This window comes from Delphinus delphis, chromosome 12 (assembly GCF_949987515.2).
Source record: "Delphinus delphis chromosome 12, mDelDel1.2, whole genome shotgun sequence".
Lineage (NCBI taxonomy): Eukaryota > Metazoa > Chordata > Mammalia > Artiodactyla > Delphinidae > Delphinus > Delphinus delphis.
Genome location: NC_082694.2, coordinates 5,982,760 through 6,003,601, shown reverse-complemented (window position 1 = coordinate 6,003,601; position 20,842 = coordinate 5,982,760). Strand labels below are relative to the sequence as shown.

The following is a 20,842-nucleotide window of genomic DNA, read 5'->3' as shown; positions in this document are numbered from 1 at the left end:
GTTTTGTCTGATCTTGGAATTCATATCAATACAGTCAGCCAGCATTACTTCCACACAACATAGCATTCATGTATCATTCAGGGAAGGTAAAACCTTTTGTACATTTTTAAATTGGTGTTGTTTCCCTTCATTGTTGATGTGTGGAAATTATTTCTATATTCTGGATACAAGTTCCTTTTCAGAGAGATGTAAGGTGAGAATTTCCTAGGCTTTTACTTATTCATTTTTCAATGGTATTACTGATTGGCAGACATTTACAATTTTGATGACATCCAATTTATCAAATTTTCTTACAAGGTCAGTGCTTTCTGTGTCCTGAAATTTTTTTTTGCTTGTTCCAAGGTCATGGAGATATTCGCCTATGTCTTTATATAAACTGATGATGGTTCCAGCTTTTATGTTTAAGTCTATGGTCCATTGTGAATTAATATTTGTATATAGAATGAGGTAAAGGTCAAGGCTCTTTTCTCCTTTCCCCATAGAGATACCAGTTATTTCAGCGACATTTGTGAAAGGCTTTTCATTCCCTATTGAACTGACATGGTGCCTTGGTCAAATATTTATAGACTATATATATATGGGTCTATTCTTCTCCTCTCTTTTATTTTCTACTTATATGCTCGTGCAAATATCACACTGCCAAGATTACTATTGCCTTATTATAAACCAAGTCAGTGTAATTCCTCTAACTTTGTTCTTTGTTTTTCAAGATTGCTCTGACTATTGTAGATCGTTTGCAATTTCATATAAATTTTGGAAACTGTTTCTCAATTTCTTTGAAAATTCCTCCTGTGATTTGGATAGACTTTATAACCTACAGAGTCTAAAACTGTATAGACTCTATAAACTCTCCAGTTTGTGGAGAACAGATATCTTAACAATGAGTTTCCCAATTCATGAACAAGGTATAGCCCTCCATTCACTGAGGTCTTTCATCTCTCCCAGTAATATCTTGTAGATTTTATAGTAGATACCTTGTACATCTTTCAAACAATTTCTCCTTTGGTATTTGATTTTTTATGCTATTGTAAGTGGTTTGTTTTTTTTAAACAAAGTTGATTTTTTCATATTTCTATTACTAGTATATGGAATTACAACTGATTTTTGTATATTTACCTTGTATTCCGTGGTCTTGCTAAACTCAGTTATTGATTCCAACAGGCTTTATTTGTAGATTTCAAAGGGTGATCTACATAAAATGATGCCCTCTGTCAAAACCAGTAGTTTTATTTCTTCCTTTCCAATATTTATGCCTTGTATTTTTATTTCGAGATGATTTCAGTTACAAACATCCTCATCTTGTTCCCCATCCTAGGAAAATGCCAAGTGTTTCACTATTTATTAAGAAGTTACTTGTAGCTTTCTTATAGGTGCTCTTCATCAGATTAAGAATGGTCCCTTCTAAACACAAAAGACCCCGAACAGCCAAAGCAATCTTGAGAAAGAAAAGCGGAGCTGGAGGAATCAGGCTCCCTGGCTTCAGACTATACTATAAAGCTACAGTAATCAAGACAGTATGGTACTGGCACAAAAACAGAAATATAGATCAATGGAACAGGATAGAAAGCCCAGAGATAAACCCACACACATATGGTCACCTTATCTTTGATAAAGGAGGCAAGAATATACAATGGAGAAAAGACAGCCTCTTCAATAAGTGGTGCTGGGAAAACTGCACAGCTACATGTAAAAGAATGAAATTAGAACACTCTCCAACACCATACACAAAAATAAGCTCAAAATGGATTAGAGACCTAAATGTAAGGCCAGACACTATCAAATTCTTAGAAGAAAACATAGGCAGAACACTCTATGACATAAATCACAGCAAGATCCTTTTTGACCCACCTCCTAGAGAAATGGAAATAAAAACAAAAATAAACAAATGGGACCTATTGAAACTTAAAAGCTTTTGCACAGCAAAGGAAACCATAAGACAAAAAGACAACCCTCAGAATACGAGAAAATATTTGCAAATGAAGCAACTGACAATGGATTAATCTCCAAAATTTACAGGCAGCTCATGCAGCTCAATATCAAAAAAACAAACAACCCAATCCAAAATGGGCAGAAGACCTAAATAGACATTTCTCCAGAGAAGATATACAGATTGCCAACAAACACATGAAAGGATGCTCAACATCACTAATCATTAGAGAAATGCAAATCAAAACTACAGTGAGGTATCACCTCACACCAGTCAGATAGCCATCATCAAAAAATCTACAAACAATAAATGCTGGAGAGGGTGTGGAGAAAAGGGAACCCTTTTGTACTGTTGGTGGGAATGTAAATTGATACAGCCACTATGGAGAACAGCATGGAGGTTCCTTAAAAAACTAAAAATAGAACTACCATATGACCCAGCAGTCCCACTACTGGGCATATACCCTGAGAAAACCATAATTCAAAAAGAGTCATGTACCAAAATGTTCATTGCAGCACTATTTACAATAGCCAGGACATGGAAGTGTCCTTTGCCAGATGAATGGATAAAGAAGATGTGACACATATATACAATGGAATATTACTCAGCCATAAAAAGAAACGAAATTGAGTTATTTGTAGTGAGGTGGATGGACCTAGAGTCTGTCATACAGAGTAAAGTAAGTCAGAAAGAGAAAGACAAATACCGTATGCTAACACATATATATGGAATCTAAGAAAAAAAAAAGTCATGAAGAACCTAGGGGTAAGACTGGAATAAAGACACAGACCTACTAGAGAATGGACTTGAGCATATGGGGAGGGGGAAGGGTAAGCTGTGACAAGGTGAGAGAGTGGCATGGACATATATACACTACCAAACGTAAGGTAGATAGCTAGTGGGAAGCAGCCGCATAGCACAGGGAGATCAGCTGGATGCTTTGTGACCACCTAGAGGGGTGGGATAGGGAGGGTGGGAGGGAGACGTGAGAGGGAGGAGATATGGGGATATATGTATATGTATAGCTGATTCAGTTTGTTATACAGCCGAAACTAACACACAATTGTAAAGCAATTATACTCTAATAAAGATGTTAAAAAAAAGAATGGTCCTTTCTATTCTCAGTTTCTCAGGTGTTATTAATCAAGAAAGGGTGTTGACGAGTGCAAAATGCTTTTTAATTGCATTTACTGAGATACTTATACGATTTTTCTCTTTTATTATGTGGTGAATGACTTTGATTGGATAAAAAGAATGAAATTCACTCTGATTAAACCTTTTCGCTGCCTGCTGTGGGTTTCATTTTTCATTTTTGTTTGAAAGGTCCAATCACAGACCAGTCTAAAAATGTATCCTGAGTTCCACCACACCATAAAAACTTATTAACACGCTTTCTCCACTGGCCTCCTTTTCTTCTAACCAATTTAAAATCTCAATTTAACACCTCTGCGCCCCTCTTCTACTTCCCAATGGCGAACCACCCACCCCTCAGGTTAAGCAGAAGGCATTAGGACGGAGCCAGGACCCCAGGGCTGGAACCACAGGTCCTCCGCACCTTTGGTTGGCCTCGGGGAGCCGCCCGGTGGCGTTGGGACGACTCCTCGGCCTCCGTCGTGTCCCCAGCCGGCCCCAGCCCCTTCCCCTAAGCGCAGGTGCTGCCCCTCCGTCAGGCCGGGGCTGACAACCTCCTCACCTGGCTCTGGTGCCGGGTGCCCCGCCGCCCGGAGGGTGCGTAGGAGCCGCCCAGGCCCGCCCCCTCCTGGCCCCGCGGCTCGCCCGGCCACCGCCCACGGCCCGCCAGCTCCCGGGACCCAGGCGCGCCGCCCCCGGCCGCAGCCTCCTCGGCCCCCGGCAAGGTGCCGGATTTTCCAGCTGCGCGCCTTTACCCCCGCGAGCGAGCCGCTCCCGGAACCCACGGGCGGCGCGCCCAGCCAGAGAAGCCAGTACCCCGAGCGCCGCGAGGAGCGCGCACGCCGACCCGGAGCGCCCCCACTGAGGAGCATCCCCGGACCCGCGGGAGCCCGCCCCGAAGCGCCCGGAACCCGACACACCCAAGACCAGGAACGCCCCCGCGCAGGAGCATCCTTAGACTGGGAGCGGCGCGGGGCCGCGGCACGCCCAGACCGGAAGCACTGCGGTCCCAGAGCGTCCTCGCGGAGGAGCGGGAGTGGGAGGACCCGGACCGAGAGCAAACCCAGTCAGGGAGCGTCCCAGACCCAGGACACAGCCCAGGCCGCGGGGCCAGAAGCAGCGCCGCACCCGCGGCCTCGGCCAGCCGAGTTTTGCCAGACGCTTTTTCTTTCTTCAGACTTTCTGTTCTTTTTCAGCTTTCTCTGGTTGCGTTATCTCTTGCGTTACGCTTGCGGCTCCTCTCCTTTCTGGTTTCACGGTGGTAGGAAGGCAGCTTTTGCTCTTTCTCAACTGCCTCGCCATCGGGTGTCCAGGGGAACAGCCGCCCCCTCCCCAGCCTCCGGACGCCTTCTGAAGGTAAGGACAGACCTGCCTCTGCCACCTGCGGCCCCTCCCACTGCCCTCTGCTGCCGGCTGGGGACAAGGGGCGACCCAGCCTCGGGGCAGGGGTTCTGAAAGATCCGTTAAAAATGCATGCATATACATATAGCTATTATATATAATATATTATTTTAAATAATTAGCACATATGCATACATATGTGTGTATCCACACGAATAACTGGTGATTCAGCGTCATCAACTTTCCCTAATAGTGTAGTTTTAGTGGTTAAACCAGTCCCAGTTTTTTTCTAGAAAGGCGAGAACAGCTAAAAGAAGTGATAGTTTTCATTTATTAAGCAGTTACTTGTGTCTGACACTTTTAGATGCATCATTTTCGCTTAAGCCTCCTACAGGCCAAATGCAGTATGCTTCTTAAGAGGAGGGGAACCGAGCCCAGAGAGGTTCAGTAGTTTACCCAAGGGCATCCAGCTACTAAGTAACAGATCCCAGATTCACACCCAGATTTTCCTGATTTCAAAACCTTCGTCTGCATCCCAGGTGCCTCCAGGAGTTAGAAGCCCGGCAGCTGTACTGTGGTTAGCAGACCAGCAGATGACTGGGCAGCCCCTTCAGGTACAGGCACCTGAGCTCGCTCTATTACATAACACCCATTTGGTGCTGTGCAGTGCTGGACTCTGGGGCCCACTTTCCAAATCTGAGGGCCTTGGATGGGCCAGGAGGGGGTAAATTTGGAGGAAACTGGGTTTGTGCAGGTTCTGGGCTAGCTAGAGAGCTTCCATGCGCAGGCAGCCACTGGGCCAAACTGCTAGGACCTCAGGGAGTGTGCAGCTGGAAGTGTGGAGGGTGACCCCAACGGCAGGACCAGGGGTGGAGGCTGGGGAAGCGTAAGGGTAGCAACAGCAGACGTTGTGTGACCAGGACTGTGGGATGGGAATGATTCTCCTGGCCTCCCCAAGAGAAACCTATTTTGAAACCTATAAATTCTTCTTAGAGTGGAAGTGTGTGCACGCATATACACGCTTGTACGTGTGCGTGATGTCCAAGATCATTTTCTCCGCTTGGCATTTGATTGTTTTGTCATCTCAAAAGATGAATGAACAAACACTGTTTGATCATTTCACCTGGTCTAGTCTCAGGTTCCTTGAGAGAAGGAGCTCTGAAGTGGCCTAGCAACTCTGAGTTTCTGTGCATTATTTTTTCTAGAGAACCGTCACTTTGCTCAGAATGGGGTCTATACACAGGGCAGTTGGGCAGAACGAGGAGCTCAGGAGATGACCCTTCAGATGCTCTGGAGGCACCTCTGACTGTGTAGCCTTCGGGGCAGAGGGAGTGGTCAGCTTGGATCTGACCCTCACCCAGGGTCACACAATCTTTGGAAGAGAGCCTTTTTCATTTAGAGAAAACTTCATGCCGTCGGGTGATTTACGGAACGTTTGTGAGTTTTCTTGGTGTGTGTGTGTGTGTGTGCGTGCACATACGTACCTACCTGTGCACACATACACGTATTCGTACGTATACATGCACGTATATTTATATCTTAATTATTAGGTGTTCTTATTAATTATATGTTTAGGATATTTTAAATTTACTTTTAAGTATAGAAGTAAGTCCCCTGGATCTGTGTCTGCAAGGATGATTGCCCTAGACTTAACATCAGTCGTTAGAACATACTTTGCAGGATGTTATGATTTAAGAAGCATGTCACAGGTAGAAGATTATCTTAATCTTTTAACAATGGATCAGATAATCACGTAAGACTCCAAACTGTACATATTTTATGAATTTGATGCATTCATTAATTCAGCAAATAACAAACAAGCAAACAAACATAAGATGATAGTACGTCAGTTGGTGATAAGTGCTAGGAATAAAAGAACAAACAAAGTGGGAGAGCAAAGACAGAGAGAGGTGTGTGTATGTGCGCACGCACGTGCTTGCGTGTGTGCACTCGGTCACACGCTTGTGTGTATTCGCTCTCAAGCAGATGTTAGATTTTTCTATGTTCGATTTTCCGTAGATTGCTCAGGGAGGCCCTGTACAATATAACTACAGTATCAACCAACTCTAAAGGAAAGACAGGATTTTTAACTCATGATAGAGTAGTAATTAGGAGCCATTTGGGAAAAATAAGTTAGACCCTATCTTCATACCAAACAACAAAGTTAATTGTTAAAGGGTAAAAAATTAAATGCAAAAAAACCCTATTAAGCCATAAAAATGAAGAAAATACAGGTAGGTATCTATCTGACTACTGAGGGCAAAGGAATGTTCTAAATGTAACAGTTACGGAAAAGTCACAAAAGAATGATAGGCTTGACTGCATAAATAGAAATTTGTCCATATGTTAAGACATCAGAAGAGGAATTGGAAAGGAAAACTGTGCAACAAGTTGAAAAAAAACACTAAAAATTTAAGAACTGGACAAAAAAGCATAAAAAATGGAAATAAAATAGCTAAAAAATACATGATTAATATTTTGCCTCATTTATACCAATAGAAATGCAGATTAATAAGCCATGAGATACCATTTTACCAATTTAAATACCTACTTAGATTTAAAGAATGAGCGTGCTCAAATGCTTCTGTGGGTATAGGGGAGGGATATTGTCTTTCACTGCTGAGGGGTATGAATGATGACATTTCTGGGTGCGGCTTGGCGGTATGCATTCATCCTGTTTAAAATGTACTCTTTGACTCATAGACTATACTGCCATGAAGTAGCACCAAGAAAATAATAAGAAATGTAGATGAGTAATAATAGCTTAGTGATATTTACTATTCACCAGTTACTATTTGCCGTAGTAACTCATGGAACCTTCACATCAGCTCTGGGAGATAGTATTGTTATTCCCTTTTACGGATGAAGTGATTGAGGAACAGAGATGGTAAGTGACCAGCCCAATGTTATTCAGCTGGTAAAGAGTAGAATGAGGATTCAACCAGCCAGTCTGGTGCCAGAGGTCAGGCTCCAAAAACTGATCTGTACTGCCTTACATGAGAAGATGGTCATGGGGTTATTTTATAGTAAAATACATCTTGTAAATTATAATATATCCTCAAGAAGGAATATTGTGTGGCAATTAAAATGATAACAGAGTATTTTCTGACACAGGAAAATGCTGTTTTATTAAGTAGGAACAGCAGGAGATGAGATTATTTAAAACCTTAATTATTTGAAGATATATAGAAAAAGTATAAGAGAATGCTAAAGTATTATGCATGTTGAGATTATTTTCTCCTTTTCTATTTTCATGTTATAAGTGTCCTATAATGGGAATATGTTACTTTAGAAATCAGAAAATTTTTTAAGAGAAAGAAGAACAAAAGAAAGAGAAGAAGAAATTTAAAGATTATGAAAAGGCCAAAAAATGGGACCATCATCAAATATAACACTAAAAGAACCCCCAAAATTCCCATACGCAAGAAATGTAATATTTATATCCTCCTACATATATTTCGTTAATACTTACTAGGGTATCTATGACAGATTTGTCTTTTGGAAATGAGTTCCATTATTTAATATCTTAATCTTTTAAATCCATGGTAAGTACATTAAAAATTTTATATAGACACATAGAGCAGGGCAAATGTCAGCTAATTTGCATGCTGGGATCTTAACATGTTTCATATTGAAACTCAGAGTTAACTCATCAGAATGCTGAGTAATCTCATAATAACTTTATCTCTTAGTAAACCTTGATAATTAAAAAAAATCAAACAAAAATCCCCAGCAGTGCCCTTTGCAAGGCTGTGTCGACCTAAACCAGAGGAAACAACACTTTTCATTCTACCTGAGATAAGAGGATGGAGAGAGTTCATAATAGAGTGGTGTGTGTGGGCTGGAGGACTGATTTCAAACCGTAGCCATCTTCTAAGTTGGTTATGAATAGTTGGCACTTTCCACACATACTCTCCCTCTGTCTTTACATTATTGATTATCACCTCTCGGAAATTTCATCAAAGGCTCAGCGATGTTATTCATAAGGCTTGATGTGAAAGGTTTGGCAGTTTAGCCATTAAACTTCACCAAGGATTTGGGCGTTAACAGTACTCTTTTTTAGTGCGGCAGGGGCGGTGAGTGACAGTTGGTGAAAGAATTATTTGGGGTTGAACGGTTACCATGCATCCAGGAAGGCTTCATAAATACTTACTTCAGTACTTTTGGCAGATAGACCTTCTTATCAACCCATTTTGGTCATGAGCAAACAGGCTCTGTGACTTCTAAGTAACTTGCCCGACGTTGCACAGCTTGTCGAGACTCAAGCAGGAACGCCAGTCCAGTGGTGTGGGCCCAAAATCCAAGCTCCTTCCATCGTGCTGTGCTTCCTATGCCCAGTGGGGCTAGGTGTGTGGTATACAGGGAGCATGTGTTTGTTTATGAAATAGACTTGGTGTATGAGCCCCCATGCACCCTTCCTCTACTCTCTCAACTTGTAATTAGTAGAACCAAAGACAGGTTGCAGTAGGATCAAAATTCAACACAGATTTGCATTCATTGAGTGGGTGTGGATTAGGCATCCGGATGGCAGGAAACTCCCAGATTTGTGTCTTCATTTCCTAAAATAAACACTAGGGGCATGTGAGTGTAGACACGTGCACACACGTGCACACACCTTTTCCTCTTAACAAGGGTTAATCAGTGCTTACTTTGTGGGAGGCGTTGATTTTAGTGATACAGTGATGAACAAAACAGACTTAGTTCCTAACTTAGTTCTGAAGAAAGAACAATATTTAAAAATTCAGCCCATAAGTGAGGATTGTGATGAACATTTTGGTGTGGTGAGAGGGAAAAAAAGCGGCTGGAGGAGCTTCCCTGGTGGCGCAGTGGATGAGAGTCCGCCTGCCGATGCAGGGGCCAGGGGTTCGTGCCCCGGTCCGGGAAGATCCCACATGCCATGGAGCGGCTAGGCCCGTGAGCCATGGCCGTTGAACCTGCGCGTCCGGAGCCTGTGCTCTGCAACAGGAGAGGCCAGAACAGTGAGAGGCCCGTGTAACCCAAAAAAAAAAAAAAAAAAAAAAAAAAAAAAGCGGCTGGAACACACACACACCTACATGGGCAGACTGTCCATTCATAGGATGGTAGATTTTCTGGAAATACTGTCGTCCTCAACTTTGACTTTGGAGGTAAGATTTAGTAGACCAGACCTAAAATACGGCAGGCTCTCTTCTCTTAGAAATCTGCATTATTAGGGATTTCCCCTGGGTGCCCAAATTTATGCCTTGAAATTTTATTAATTCTACATGGCTGGAAGTTCTGAGGAAAACTGGTGACTCTATGAAGGGATATGAAAATTTGCTGGGCTGATTTTTTTAAAGTCTGTATGCCAGACGACTTTTTAAAACCTCCTGCGTGAGACAGGTATGCTTTTGTTTGAAAGTCTTGGCCGAACCTGTCTTATTCTGTTTTCCAGAGAAACCATCTGAAGCAGAATCATAAACATGCATCGTAGAGAAATACCCCTGACACTTTTGGTGCTTATGTTTATAAGAACCTCAGGTAAGTAGTTATAATCAATCACAAACATACTTCATTGGTCGTCTAGAGGGAATATCAAAGTTTGGCTTATTTATGTGGGGGTGGTTACTGAAGATGTTGGATTTATTAAAATTTGTGGTTTAAAATTTTACTTAAGAAAGTTGCCAACCATTTGGTATGCCTGGAATAGAGAATAAAAGATTCATAGCGGGCTTCCCTGGTGGCGCAGTGGTTGGGAGTCTGCCTGCCGAGGCAGGGAACACGGGTTCGTGCCCCGGTCCGGGAAGATCCCACATGCCGCGGAGCGGCTGGGCCCGTGAGCCATGGCCGCTGAGCCTGCGCGTCCGGAGCCTGTGCTCCACAACGGGAGAGGCTACAACAGTGAGAGGCCCGCGTACCGCAAAAAAAAAAAAAAAAAAAAAAAACAGAAAGGATTCAGCCCTATGAGTTTATGTAGAGAGAGCAGGAAGTGAAAACTTTTATCCTGAAATACATTTGTCTGAGATAAAAATTTGCTTAGTTTCACGTTATTTGAAACTGAAGCGATCACAGCCGTCCTTGTTACTGATTTTTACAAAGTTTTAACACATTGTTTCCTCCCCGAAAGGAAGGCAAAAATTCATCTCATTATCTAGGTAGTGAGGAAGGTGAGTGGGAATACCTTACAGATCTTAAAGAAAATATGAGAGTTAGAAGGAATACATTAGAAAGAGTCTGCTCGGACCAGGAAGACAGGTAGGCTTTGCGTCCGGTGTCAGGTACCGATTTTAATTTATTAGAAGTCACTGCTTGGAGACTCTCACTGAGAAGGTTCTGAGACCTCAGCAGGTTCTCTGAAGAAGAGTTCCGTGATTGATTAACAAGGTTCTCCAAAGGCTTTGGAGAAGAAAGAAGGGGCACGATTGTTGATTTGCCTTGATCCAGTATCTGGAGGAGGGAAGACATGAGCGCATGTCCCCTACTTTGAGAATTACTAATGAAGAGATTACAGTTTGGTTATTGATACTTTCAAACAATTCAGGTCCAATATCTGGGTATATTTACTTAAGAGGATCTATGTATCGTTGAGATCCGTACAGTGCAACATTACCCAGGTGTTAAGAGACAGACCTCTTCTTGTTGATACGGAAGGACCTGTCAGAACAGGTGAGAGAGACCAAGATGTAGGAAAGTGTGCACCACATGAAAAGGCCCCCTGCTCTAAAGGCCCCTATGGACATAGGCTGATAACCTTGCTCCCAGGTTATTATGAAAACATGCTGCAGGCTCCCAATAGCCACACAGCCTTTGCTGTAAGGGTGCTAGGGTCCCAGCTCTATGTCCTTTGAGGTGTTTGAAGAGCACCTTTTGTGAAGGGGTCTCTCTAGGCAGACTTGACAATATTTTACGTGTCAGATTCATTTAGCTGAAGTTGGATGACCTCCTATTATTGCCGAAACTCAAGACAATTCCAAACCCAGACATCATTGCAGAGGCTGTAGTCTCTTGACCCTACTGGATCGTGGTGCTCCATTCTTGTAAGATGGGGAGGGTGTTCTGGGCCATCCATACACTTTGAGCTACACTCATTTCTCCAATCAAAAGCCATTTCAAATCAACAAAACCTGCAATGTTAAATGTAAGATTAGATCTCTGAAGCCATTAGCTGCGTGGGGAATATGAACTTTCAACTGCCAACCATGCACCCTGGAGAGTATGAGTTCCAGGCTAGGTTTCTTTAAGTGATAACTGTCCCCAAAGAGGAATAAGTGCCTATGTCTGTACAAACACCGGCACAGGGGTTCATAGAAGCTTTTTTTTTTTTTTCATTGATTTTTATTGGAGTATAGTTGATTTACAGTGTTGTGTTAGTTTCTGCTGTACAGCAAAGTGAATCAGTTATACATATACATATATCCACTCATTTTTAGATTCTGTTCCCATATAGGTCATTAGAGTACTGAGTAGAGTTCACTGTGCTATACAGTAGGTTCTTATTAGTTATCTATTTTATATATAAGAGTGTTTGTATGTCAAACCCAGTCTCCCAATTTATCCCTCCCCCCCGACCTTTCCCCTTTGGTAATCATGTTTGTTTTCTACACCTGTGACTCCAGTTTTTAAAATAGGTTCATTTGTACCACATTTTTAGATTCCACATATAAGCTATATCATCCGCTATTTTTCTTTCTGTTTCTGACTTACTTCACTCAGTATGACAATTTCTAGGCCCATCCATGTCGCTGCAAATGGCATTATTTTGTTCTTTCTTATGGCTGAGTAATATTCCACTGTATATATGTACCAGGTCTTCTTTATCCATTCCTCCATCGATGGACATTTAGGTTGCTTCCGTGTCCTGGCTATTGTGAATAGTGCTGCAGTGAACATTGGGGTGCATGTACCTTTTCGACTTACGGTTTTCTCCAGATATATGCCCAGGAGTGGGATTGCTGGATCATATGGTAGCTCTCATAGAAGCTTTTTCATGATTGACCAAAACCTCGAAATCACCCAAATGTTCAACACCAATAGAATGGATAAATAAATTGTCAAATACTACCACAATTAGATACTACATAACTATGAAAAAGAGAACAGATCACCACTACATGCAGCAACATGATTGCCCATCATAGACGTAATGATGTCCAAAAAGTCCAGACACAATAGAGCACATGATGTATGACTTCTGCACTTTGTTATATGTAGATTATTTCCTAAAACTAGAAAATAAATCAAGCTGTTAATGACCTACCATCCTTTTAGGTGTCAGTTAAAACTAACACCCACATTTACACATGCATCACACCTTCTAAGCTGAAGTCCTGAATTGTGAGATGAAGATTTAATAACAACCACCAGATGCAAGGTTGATGTTCACTAAATGTTGTGCTTCTGGGTAGGTTTGACAGCCATGTTTTCAAAGAGTGTTTTTGCCATTAGAGCCACCTCCTCTCTACCTTGTGGTTAACAACCTTGTGGTTAAAATCAGACAATTGCTTTGAGAAATAAACCCTGACTATAGAGTAAGCATGTTCTCTGTGGCCTCAGAGAATTGCTCTGTTCAGTTTAAGAGTTCTCATTCTCAAAATACAGCCAAAGGTTGCTGCTGAAAGACAGGATACAGGGAAGGTCCATTCACACTGACTTTGAACTGCTGGAAGTGAAGAAGGAGGGAAATGATGACCCTGTACAGCACAAAGGATCAGATAAATTTCTAAAGCCAGAGTATCTGGGTTAGTTGAGAAAGAAGGAAGAAGAGAGAGAGAGACAGAGAGAGAGACAGACAGAGAGAGAGAGAGAGAGAGGAGGGAGAGGGAGAGGGAGAGGGAGAGAGAGAGATCTCAGAAAGAGGAAGTGACAGATACCCAGATTTGCAGTGAGTCAATATGAATTAATTATCAGTATGAACTGTTTGCATCATGTATTGAGTATCCACATGGATTTATATAATGGATTTATATAATGGATATATATAATGGATTTATACACATGTAGGTGCACCTTTAACCATCCCCACGTCTGCCCGGGGAATGGTTAGGTAGAGTGGTTGAGAACAAGACCCGTGAGACTTCTGACGATACAAGTGGAAAACTCTGCGGTCTGTAGGTTTCTCTTTTTATTATCCTTGGAGATTCCTCAGCTAGGGATGTTTTGAGGTAGGTGTGGCAACACTGTGACTTTGGTGGCTTTCCTTAAGAGGAAGCTGTAATGTGTAACATTTCTTTTAAAAGATTACAGTGAATTTATGTGTCTTCTAGCTTTGGTAGGTTAAGTTCCGGTATCTTCCTGTTTGGGAGAAGCTGTTGGAAGGTTTTTCTGTCTTCATTTATATTCTGAAAGTGCCTTAGTGTTAGAAAGACTGACCTCCTGTTTTTTAGTGTTGGAAAGATTGACCCTAAAATAAAAGAATCCACAGAAATGAGACATTGAGACTTTTCAGGATGCCACTGACCCAGCTTCTTCACCTAATGCATTAGGGAAAAAAATTTACCTTTGTTATTCTGTTTTTATATTTTTCTTTTACTTTGCTAATCTTTAGAAGAAACTTGTACCTCGCGTCTTCACATTACTGCAGTTGAAGGGGAACCTTTCTATCTGAAGTATTGTTCATCTTCATCTGAGCATGAGAATAAAACAACCACCATAAAATGGTACAAAAATGAATCGCATGGACCCCTTGAGCTGAGCTCGAGTAGTTCACCCAGAATTATTTTGCTCGATTATGTTTTGGAGTTTTGGCCAGTTCATTTGAATGACAGTGGATCTTACTCTATCCGAATGGGGTGAGTATACCTTCTCTTTGTGTTGGCGTATTTCATAGCACTCTTGGACTTTGTTCGGCAAATCAAATATACAGTCATTGGGAAGGTCAGATACTCCATCCATTTCCTTCTCCCTACTCTTCCTACAGCATGAAATAAATACTTCATTCTTGAAAAATTAAATTAAATACTGCCCTGTGTTTATTTTCTTAGTAATCGTAATGAAAGGAGATGACCTTAGTATGATTTACTTTTAGGTGATCCTTGCCAAAGATAAGTGAGGATTGAATGAAATTCATTTTTAAATTCAGCTGCTTCCATTGCCTAGAGCTGCCGGTCAAAGGAAATAAATGGCGAGCGCTTCGTAGTGTTATGAGCAGGTAGTGAAGGAGGGCAGTGTCAGCTTCCTGGGTGGTAACGTCAAGCTGGGGAGATGGGTTGGTATTGGTGTAGACACATCCTAGTCCAGTTTTCAGGGGTTTGTTGAGAGCCAGGTGGCGGTACTGGTGAAAGACGTGTGTGTCAGCCAATGACAAATTTATAGCCAGGGACAGTGACAGAGGGGAACACTGAAAGGGCTTTGCACAGCCTTCTCAGGCTAACCCTAGAGTCTTCCAGGGTATTCGTAGTCAAGAATCCTAAATTCTGTGAAATGACGGCAACCCACTGAATGTGTCCATGATTATTACTGAACTTGGTTCTCTTTATACTTTATTTTGTGAGATGGGGAAGGAGTAACTGGGACAAGAAAACTTCTATGTGATGAACCGTTAGTGAGAACATTGATGGCATAGTGTTTATCCAGTACATTTGTGATGTTGTGTCTGTACTTATGTATGTGTGTTTTTTTTTTTTTTTTTTTTTTTTTTGCGGTACGTGGGCCTCTCACTGTTGTGGCCTCTCCCGTTGCGGAGCACAGGCTCTGGACGCGCAGGCTCAGCGGCCATGGCTCACGGGCCCAGCCACTCCGCGGCATGTGGGATCTTCCCGGACCGGGGCATGAACCCGTGTCCCCTGCCTCGGCAGGCGGACTCTCAACCACTGCACCACCAGGGAAGCCCCACAGTGAAATCTTGATAGCACTCCTGTGGTTTTGCACAAAAAGGGGTCATTTTGGTTTGTTTTTATATATGGGAACTCCCAGGAGTTAGAAAGAAGTTCAGAAACTCTTGTTAACCAATGAATTTTATGTGACCTTTTAAGAGGGACGATTCCAGAAGTAGGTCACAACTGGGTCTTTTCAAACTAAGGCAGAATGTATACTCACAGTAGGAGTAGAGGAAGAAGAAGATCTCCCTAATCCTGATTGAAGAAAGACGTGATTCAAGTGCACAAACTATTCTGGAGAAGGCAGAAAGGACAAATTGATGGGGAGAGTCAGTCATCTACAAATGTCACTTGGAGACAGGGAGGGACAGGGGCATTAACTGTCTTTCTGATGTGAAAGGTGGAGAACACAGCCTGGGGTAGGAAGAGAAAGTGGACTCGTCAGGTGGAGGCAGGATGTCAGAGAGGCATGGAGGGGCCAGGAATAGGACGGGGAGGGTGGCGGGCTCAGAGTGCTGTGTGATAAGCTTTGAAGCGGTTGGAGGCTGATGAATAACACGAGACTAAAGCGATGGTGGGCGCAGCAGCCTTGACTGTGGTTTTGAAAATAAATGGGACCCTACACAGGAGAAGGTGGTTTTGAACACCTGAGAGCGTTGAAGATAGAAACTTTTTCAAATATAGTGCAACTGGTGAACAGTATTCTGTTTTTGCACAGAGGTGTGAGTGTGTGTGTGTATGCATGTGTGTATGGGTGCCTGTATGTGTGTGTACATCATTTGGGTGAGTGAGTCTTTGTAGTTTTGTGTGGGAGTCATCAGTGACCAGACCCTACTCCTGGAATCCTCCTTTAATTTTTCAGGAGTCCTCTACTAATAATCAAATGTCTCTGGAGACTGATACTTTAATCCTACAGTGAAAATCGCATTGTCTGATCAAAGTTTTGTGAGCATAAAGTATTGTACCAAGCACTCCTGGCCTTGAGGGCCAAACTGATGTGCGTTTGCATCTTGGCCCGACTGTGTACCAGGTGTGTTACCTTGGGCGAGTTATTTAACCTTGCCTGAAGGTTAGGTGTCTCATCTAACGTAAGGAAAAGAGTCATCTCAGTGCACACACGTGGTACAATACCTGGAACTCTGCGAGTGCCAGTCTTCTGTCCATCTGATTGTAGACTCAAAAGGAGAGCTGGAAGAGCCTCTGGGGGGCGAGTACAGATGTGTCAGGCACACGGGACAACGTAACCTCGTGTCGTGTTTAGTAGATGGATCTCTATGTAACGTGCAGTTCAAGCAAACATGAGACTGCAAACATTTTCTTTTTTAAAAGATCATTTCCACTACTATATTTAAAATGGATAACCGACAATGACCGACTGTATAGCACAGGGCACTCTGCTCAATATTATGTAACAACCTAACCCCAAAAAAATTCAAAAAGAATTTGAAAAAAATAGATACATGTATATATATAACTGAATCACTTTGCTGTACACCTGAAACTAACACAACATTGTTAAGCAACTATACTCCAGCATAAAATAAAAAGTTAACAAAAAGATCGTTTCCAAAAATGCTGTTAAAATTTTTTCCTCCTCTATATTCCTAACTTCTAACCAGAAGGAACAACAATGGCATCTATTCAAACTAATTTTTGCTTAGTAAGGTACTTAAAGTGCTAATATGACTACATGGAGAGCAGCCACTCCAGACATGGTTTACTCAACAGTAAGAGAAGAGGATAGGAACAAAGTGTCCTGAGAAATATAAAATGCAGTGTATATATACAGACCTTCAGAAAGCATTATAGTCCTCATGAACCACCTCCACTCTCCCATCCTGGGTTAAGAATCTTTGAACCTGTCCATCTCTAAAGACCATTGACGTTTTAAACATTTCTGTCCTGACATCCATAATACATATGGTCTGATGTAGGTTTGTGTGTGTGAGTGTGTGTGTGTGTGTGTGTGTGTGTGTGTGTGTGTTTAGGACATCTCGGGTTTTTCTCATTTACTGCCCCCTACCCCCGCTCCCATGGCAGTTATTAAATTTCTTGCTGCACTGAACCAAAAAGAGACAGAGCAGGATTGGGGCATCAATGAATGAATCTCTTTATACAAAAAGAAGGGAAATTTTTCACTGGATTGGTTACTAAAAGGTGGTATTTGCAAAGTCTCTGTACTAATGATAAAATATGTCTGACCCTTTATTTCCTAGAAATGATACTCATGACTGGAAATTAAATGTCATCAGAAGACCTAAACACAGCTGTTTTACTGAGAAACAAGTAATGAGTAAATCTGTGGAAGTTAAAAAATCTTTGCAGATAGCCTGTGAACATAGTTACTATCAAAAACTGGTCAACAGAACGTTATTGTATAAGGTAACGCTTTTAAAATATTTTAACTTAAAACTTGACAGAAAAGACAAAATTCCAAAGTGAGGGTCTGATGGCTGTGAAGCATTTTGGTCTTGTAACATACAAACTGTGAGTCCACACAGCTCAGGTGGCCTGTCTGAGCTGCTACATGTAACGCAGGTGTCAAGGTTCCTGCCCCGTGTTGGGCATTCAATAAATGATAACAGCTTCCTCTCCCTTCCTTAATTTTCCTTTTCTTTCAAAAAATTTAATTTTTAGGAATGCTAGTTCATTTTATTCTGCTGCATATACTTAAAAATTTAAATTCTGTTGTATATGTTTGTTCTGAATATATGCATTTACAAAATTGGAAGATGGAAGAAATGAATGATGAGGATAGCAGAGATCATTCATAATCCCACCAGCCAGAGAATGGGGTTTTTCTCCATGTAAACATCTACTTTTAAAAAGTGGTATTTTCCTTTGTCCACTAAAAATTATATTGTGATGATTTCTCCACATCTTTAAACATTTTCCCAAACATGGATTCCATGTGTATACACTTGTATCTAAGCCCCTGTTATTGGACATTTGTTAATGTCCTACTTTTCACTATTATTTATAAGGCTAAAATAAATATCATTCCCATAACTCAGGAGGTGTATTATGATTTTATTCTTTAACTAAATCCCTAAAAGTAGAATAACTGGGTGAAAGGCTATGAGCATGTTTATGGCTTTTGATTTAAATTATCAAGCTGCTCTCCAGGCAGCTACACCAGTTTAAAACCCTCTTTTTCTCATATCACTACCACATGGGAATGAATACTTTTTAAGAACATTTAAAAATCTGACGTGCAAACCTTCTGTAACTCAGTATCCTTCCCCCAGTTCTTTCCTTAATAACAAGTTAAACATTTTTATGTATTTACTACATCTTAATATTACTTCTCTTGTGAACTATTCTCTTCGGTTGATGTACCTTTCACTTGTTGAGTTGTAAGAGCTCCTTTAGACAATCCTATGGAAATTGTATATACACAAGTATATATGCAGTCACATGCACAATATGCATACACATACATGCACACACACAGCACAAATGATATTATTTCTATAGAGGAACAAATCTGAAAGGTGTAACTCTGTCATGGAAACTTTGGAGAGCTGTGAGAGAGGGTGGTCTGAAGAGATGACCTTGAGAAAGTTCAAGCTACTGATGATGATTCCTCAGAAATGTTTGTTTGTAGCTTTTGCCTGAACACTGTTTACTTGTGATTTTTCAAGGGAAGCTCTTATCCAAAATGTTTTCCAAATATCTGTATCAGCCCTGAGTTGACTTGACTCTATTTCCTGTCACGTGTACAAATGTTTTTACAGTATATATAAATGTGTGGGGATCAGTGTACTGGGTTTTAAGAAATCCCTCTATGCAGGTATTTGAATTTAGAAAATAGACGTATTGAGAATGTTTTTAGCTAGAAAATTGAGGGGAGGGGAACAAGGAAGCTAAATCAGTAAACGATTGGAAAAAAAATAGAGATATTTTTATATGCCTTGGAATTGATATTTTAATATGCCTTAGGAAAATAAGTTGGGGTTTATAAAAATTTGGTGTATGCAGAAACAGTTCACTGATGTGAGATACACATGTGGGTGCTTCACAAGCCCATTCTAAGCATCCTCTGGGTCTATCTCCACTTGCTACCAGCTTTGGCAGCTTTGAGAGGAGTCTGTGGGCAGTAGCTGCTCCTTGGTTGGTATTTACAAGAACAGTGTCACCTAGTGAAGGTTAGCAATTTAGTTTCCCTTTTCCCCATCTCATTCTTAGATTGCTTCAGAACCTATTTATTGGTACCTGATGGCTGGATTGAAAAAGGTGGCCTTTTTGTTATTATTCATTCCTACAGCATACAGAAATTTGTGATACAGAGACATGTTTGTGTGTGCCTATACATTGGAATATTTTTCATGCATTTCTCATCAGTCCACTGTCTTCTGGTGGAGGACATCAATGGGTATGGGTAGTCTGCTAGGTACCTGGTTCTCTGAGTAATTCTGTTCCCACCTCCACTACCCATCCCCAGGATGGGTAGTCCTGAATACATGGAATTCAGCTAAAAGCATTAAGAAATAGAATTGCTTGGAAAGTTTTGATCCAAGCGGGGATTTTTTTTTTGTTGTAGTGGGTTTTTTTCCTTTCTCCTCTTCTTCCCTCTCTTTGTGTGTAAAGAAAGAGATTAAAGGAAAATGAGGAAAGCAACTACAGCGCCTCCTATACTCTATTTCCCAGCATGAATTAATAATAATGATAATACCAGGAATGGGACTCTGTTTCATTGTTCCAGCAGAGGCAGTGCCAGATCACTGAGACGTTTGCTCAGAAATTGCTAGTTTTTATTCTATTTCCCTCTTTCTCTAAAGATCTTTAACTTTAACATTTTGAATTCTTGTCCTATGATACCACTCTCACTTAAAATATTTTAACTTGCTTTTTTTAATAACAGAACTGTGAAAAGATAGAGAACCATCAAAACCCATTTTTAAAGAAGAATGCAGAGTTTAAAGATCAGGGATATTACACCTGCATGTTTTTCCTTCTTCGTAATGGCAAACTATTTAACGTCACCAAAACCTTCAATATAACAATAGTTGGAGGTAAGAGAAATCTTAGAATCGGGAAAAAACAAATGTATCGTAGTAAAATGGAATATTTTCTTTTTTTCGAAAGCCGTACGGAAAGCCTGAGGCAAACTTAGTTGGAGTCGTGACCACATCACTAGTTCAAATTTAAGGGTGAAAATCATTTCGGCATCACCTGCCATGCTGAAAAATTTTGGTGGGGGATAATAATGAAGGTTTATATAGGTGAACCTCTGATGCGTCAGTTCTCTTATTTGGTATTTGACTAAATTGTGGAATCTTTTGTTATTAAGCATCTGCTTGCACTCAGTAAATACTTATCGATGGGTGTCTATACTCAGTAAACTGTACTGAGTATTGGGAGGTAAGGGAAGCATGGAAATACAAAATGGAGTGAATAATGTACGATTCTCAGGAATTTGATTATAGTCAGGAAAGGTTGAAGCCAAATCCGGCCTCTGTACCCCGACACCAAATTAAATCTCTGAGACAGAGTTGTGGGTGAAGTAGAAAGAAACAGCTTTATTGCTTTGCCAGGCAAAGGGGACCACAGCGGGTTCATGCCCTCTAGACTGTGTCGGGCCCTGGAGCGGGTCGTGAGGAGTCTTATAGCGTTCAAGGAGCAGGGCGTGGTCAGCTCGTGGACACTCCTCTGATTGGCTGGTGGTGAG

General features: G+C 41.4%; 1 protein-coding gene across 1 annotated transcript in view; it reads left to right on the top strand.

The window, feature by feature from the left end:
- Window positions 1–4,325: 4,325 nt before the first annotated feature.
- IL18R1 (interleukin 18 receptor 1) overlaps window positions 4,326–20,842 on the top strand; it is a 37,698-nt gene continuing 21,181 nt past the window's right edge. Inside the window, exons 1-5 of the mRNA XM_060027660.1 lie at window positions 4,326–4,414; window positions 9,813–9,898; window positions 13,902–14,145; window positions 17,388–17,553; window positions 20,036–20,186. Of these exons, the coding sequence (XP_059883643.1) occupies window positions 9,841–9,898; window positions 13,902–14,145; window positions 17,388–17,553; window positions 20,036–20,186 (619 nt within the window). The 5' untranslated portion in view covers window positions 4,326–4,414; window positions 9,813–9,840. The remainder of the gene's footprint in view (window positions 4,415–9,812; window positions 9,899–13,901; window positions 14,146–17,387; window positions 17,554–20,035; window positions 20,187–20,842) is intronic.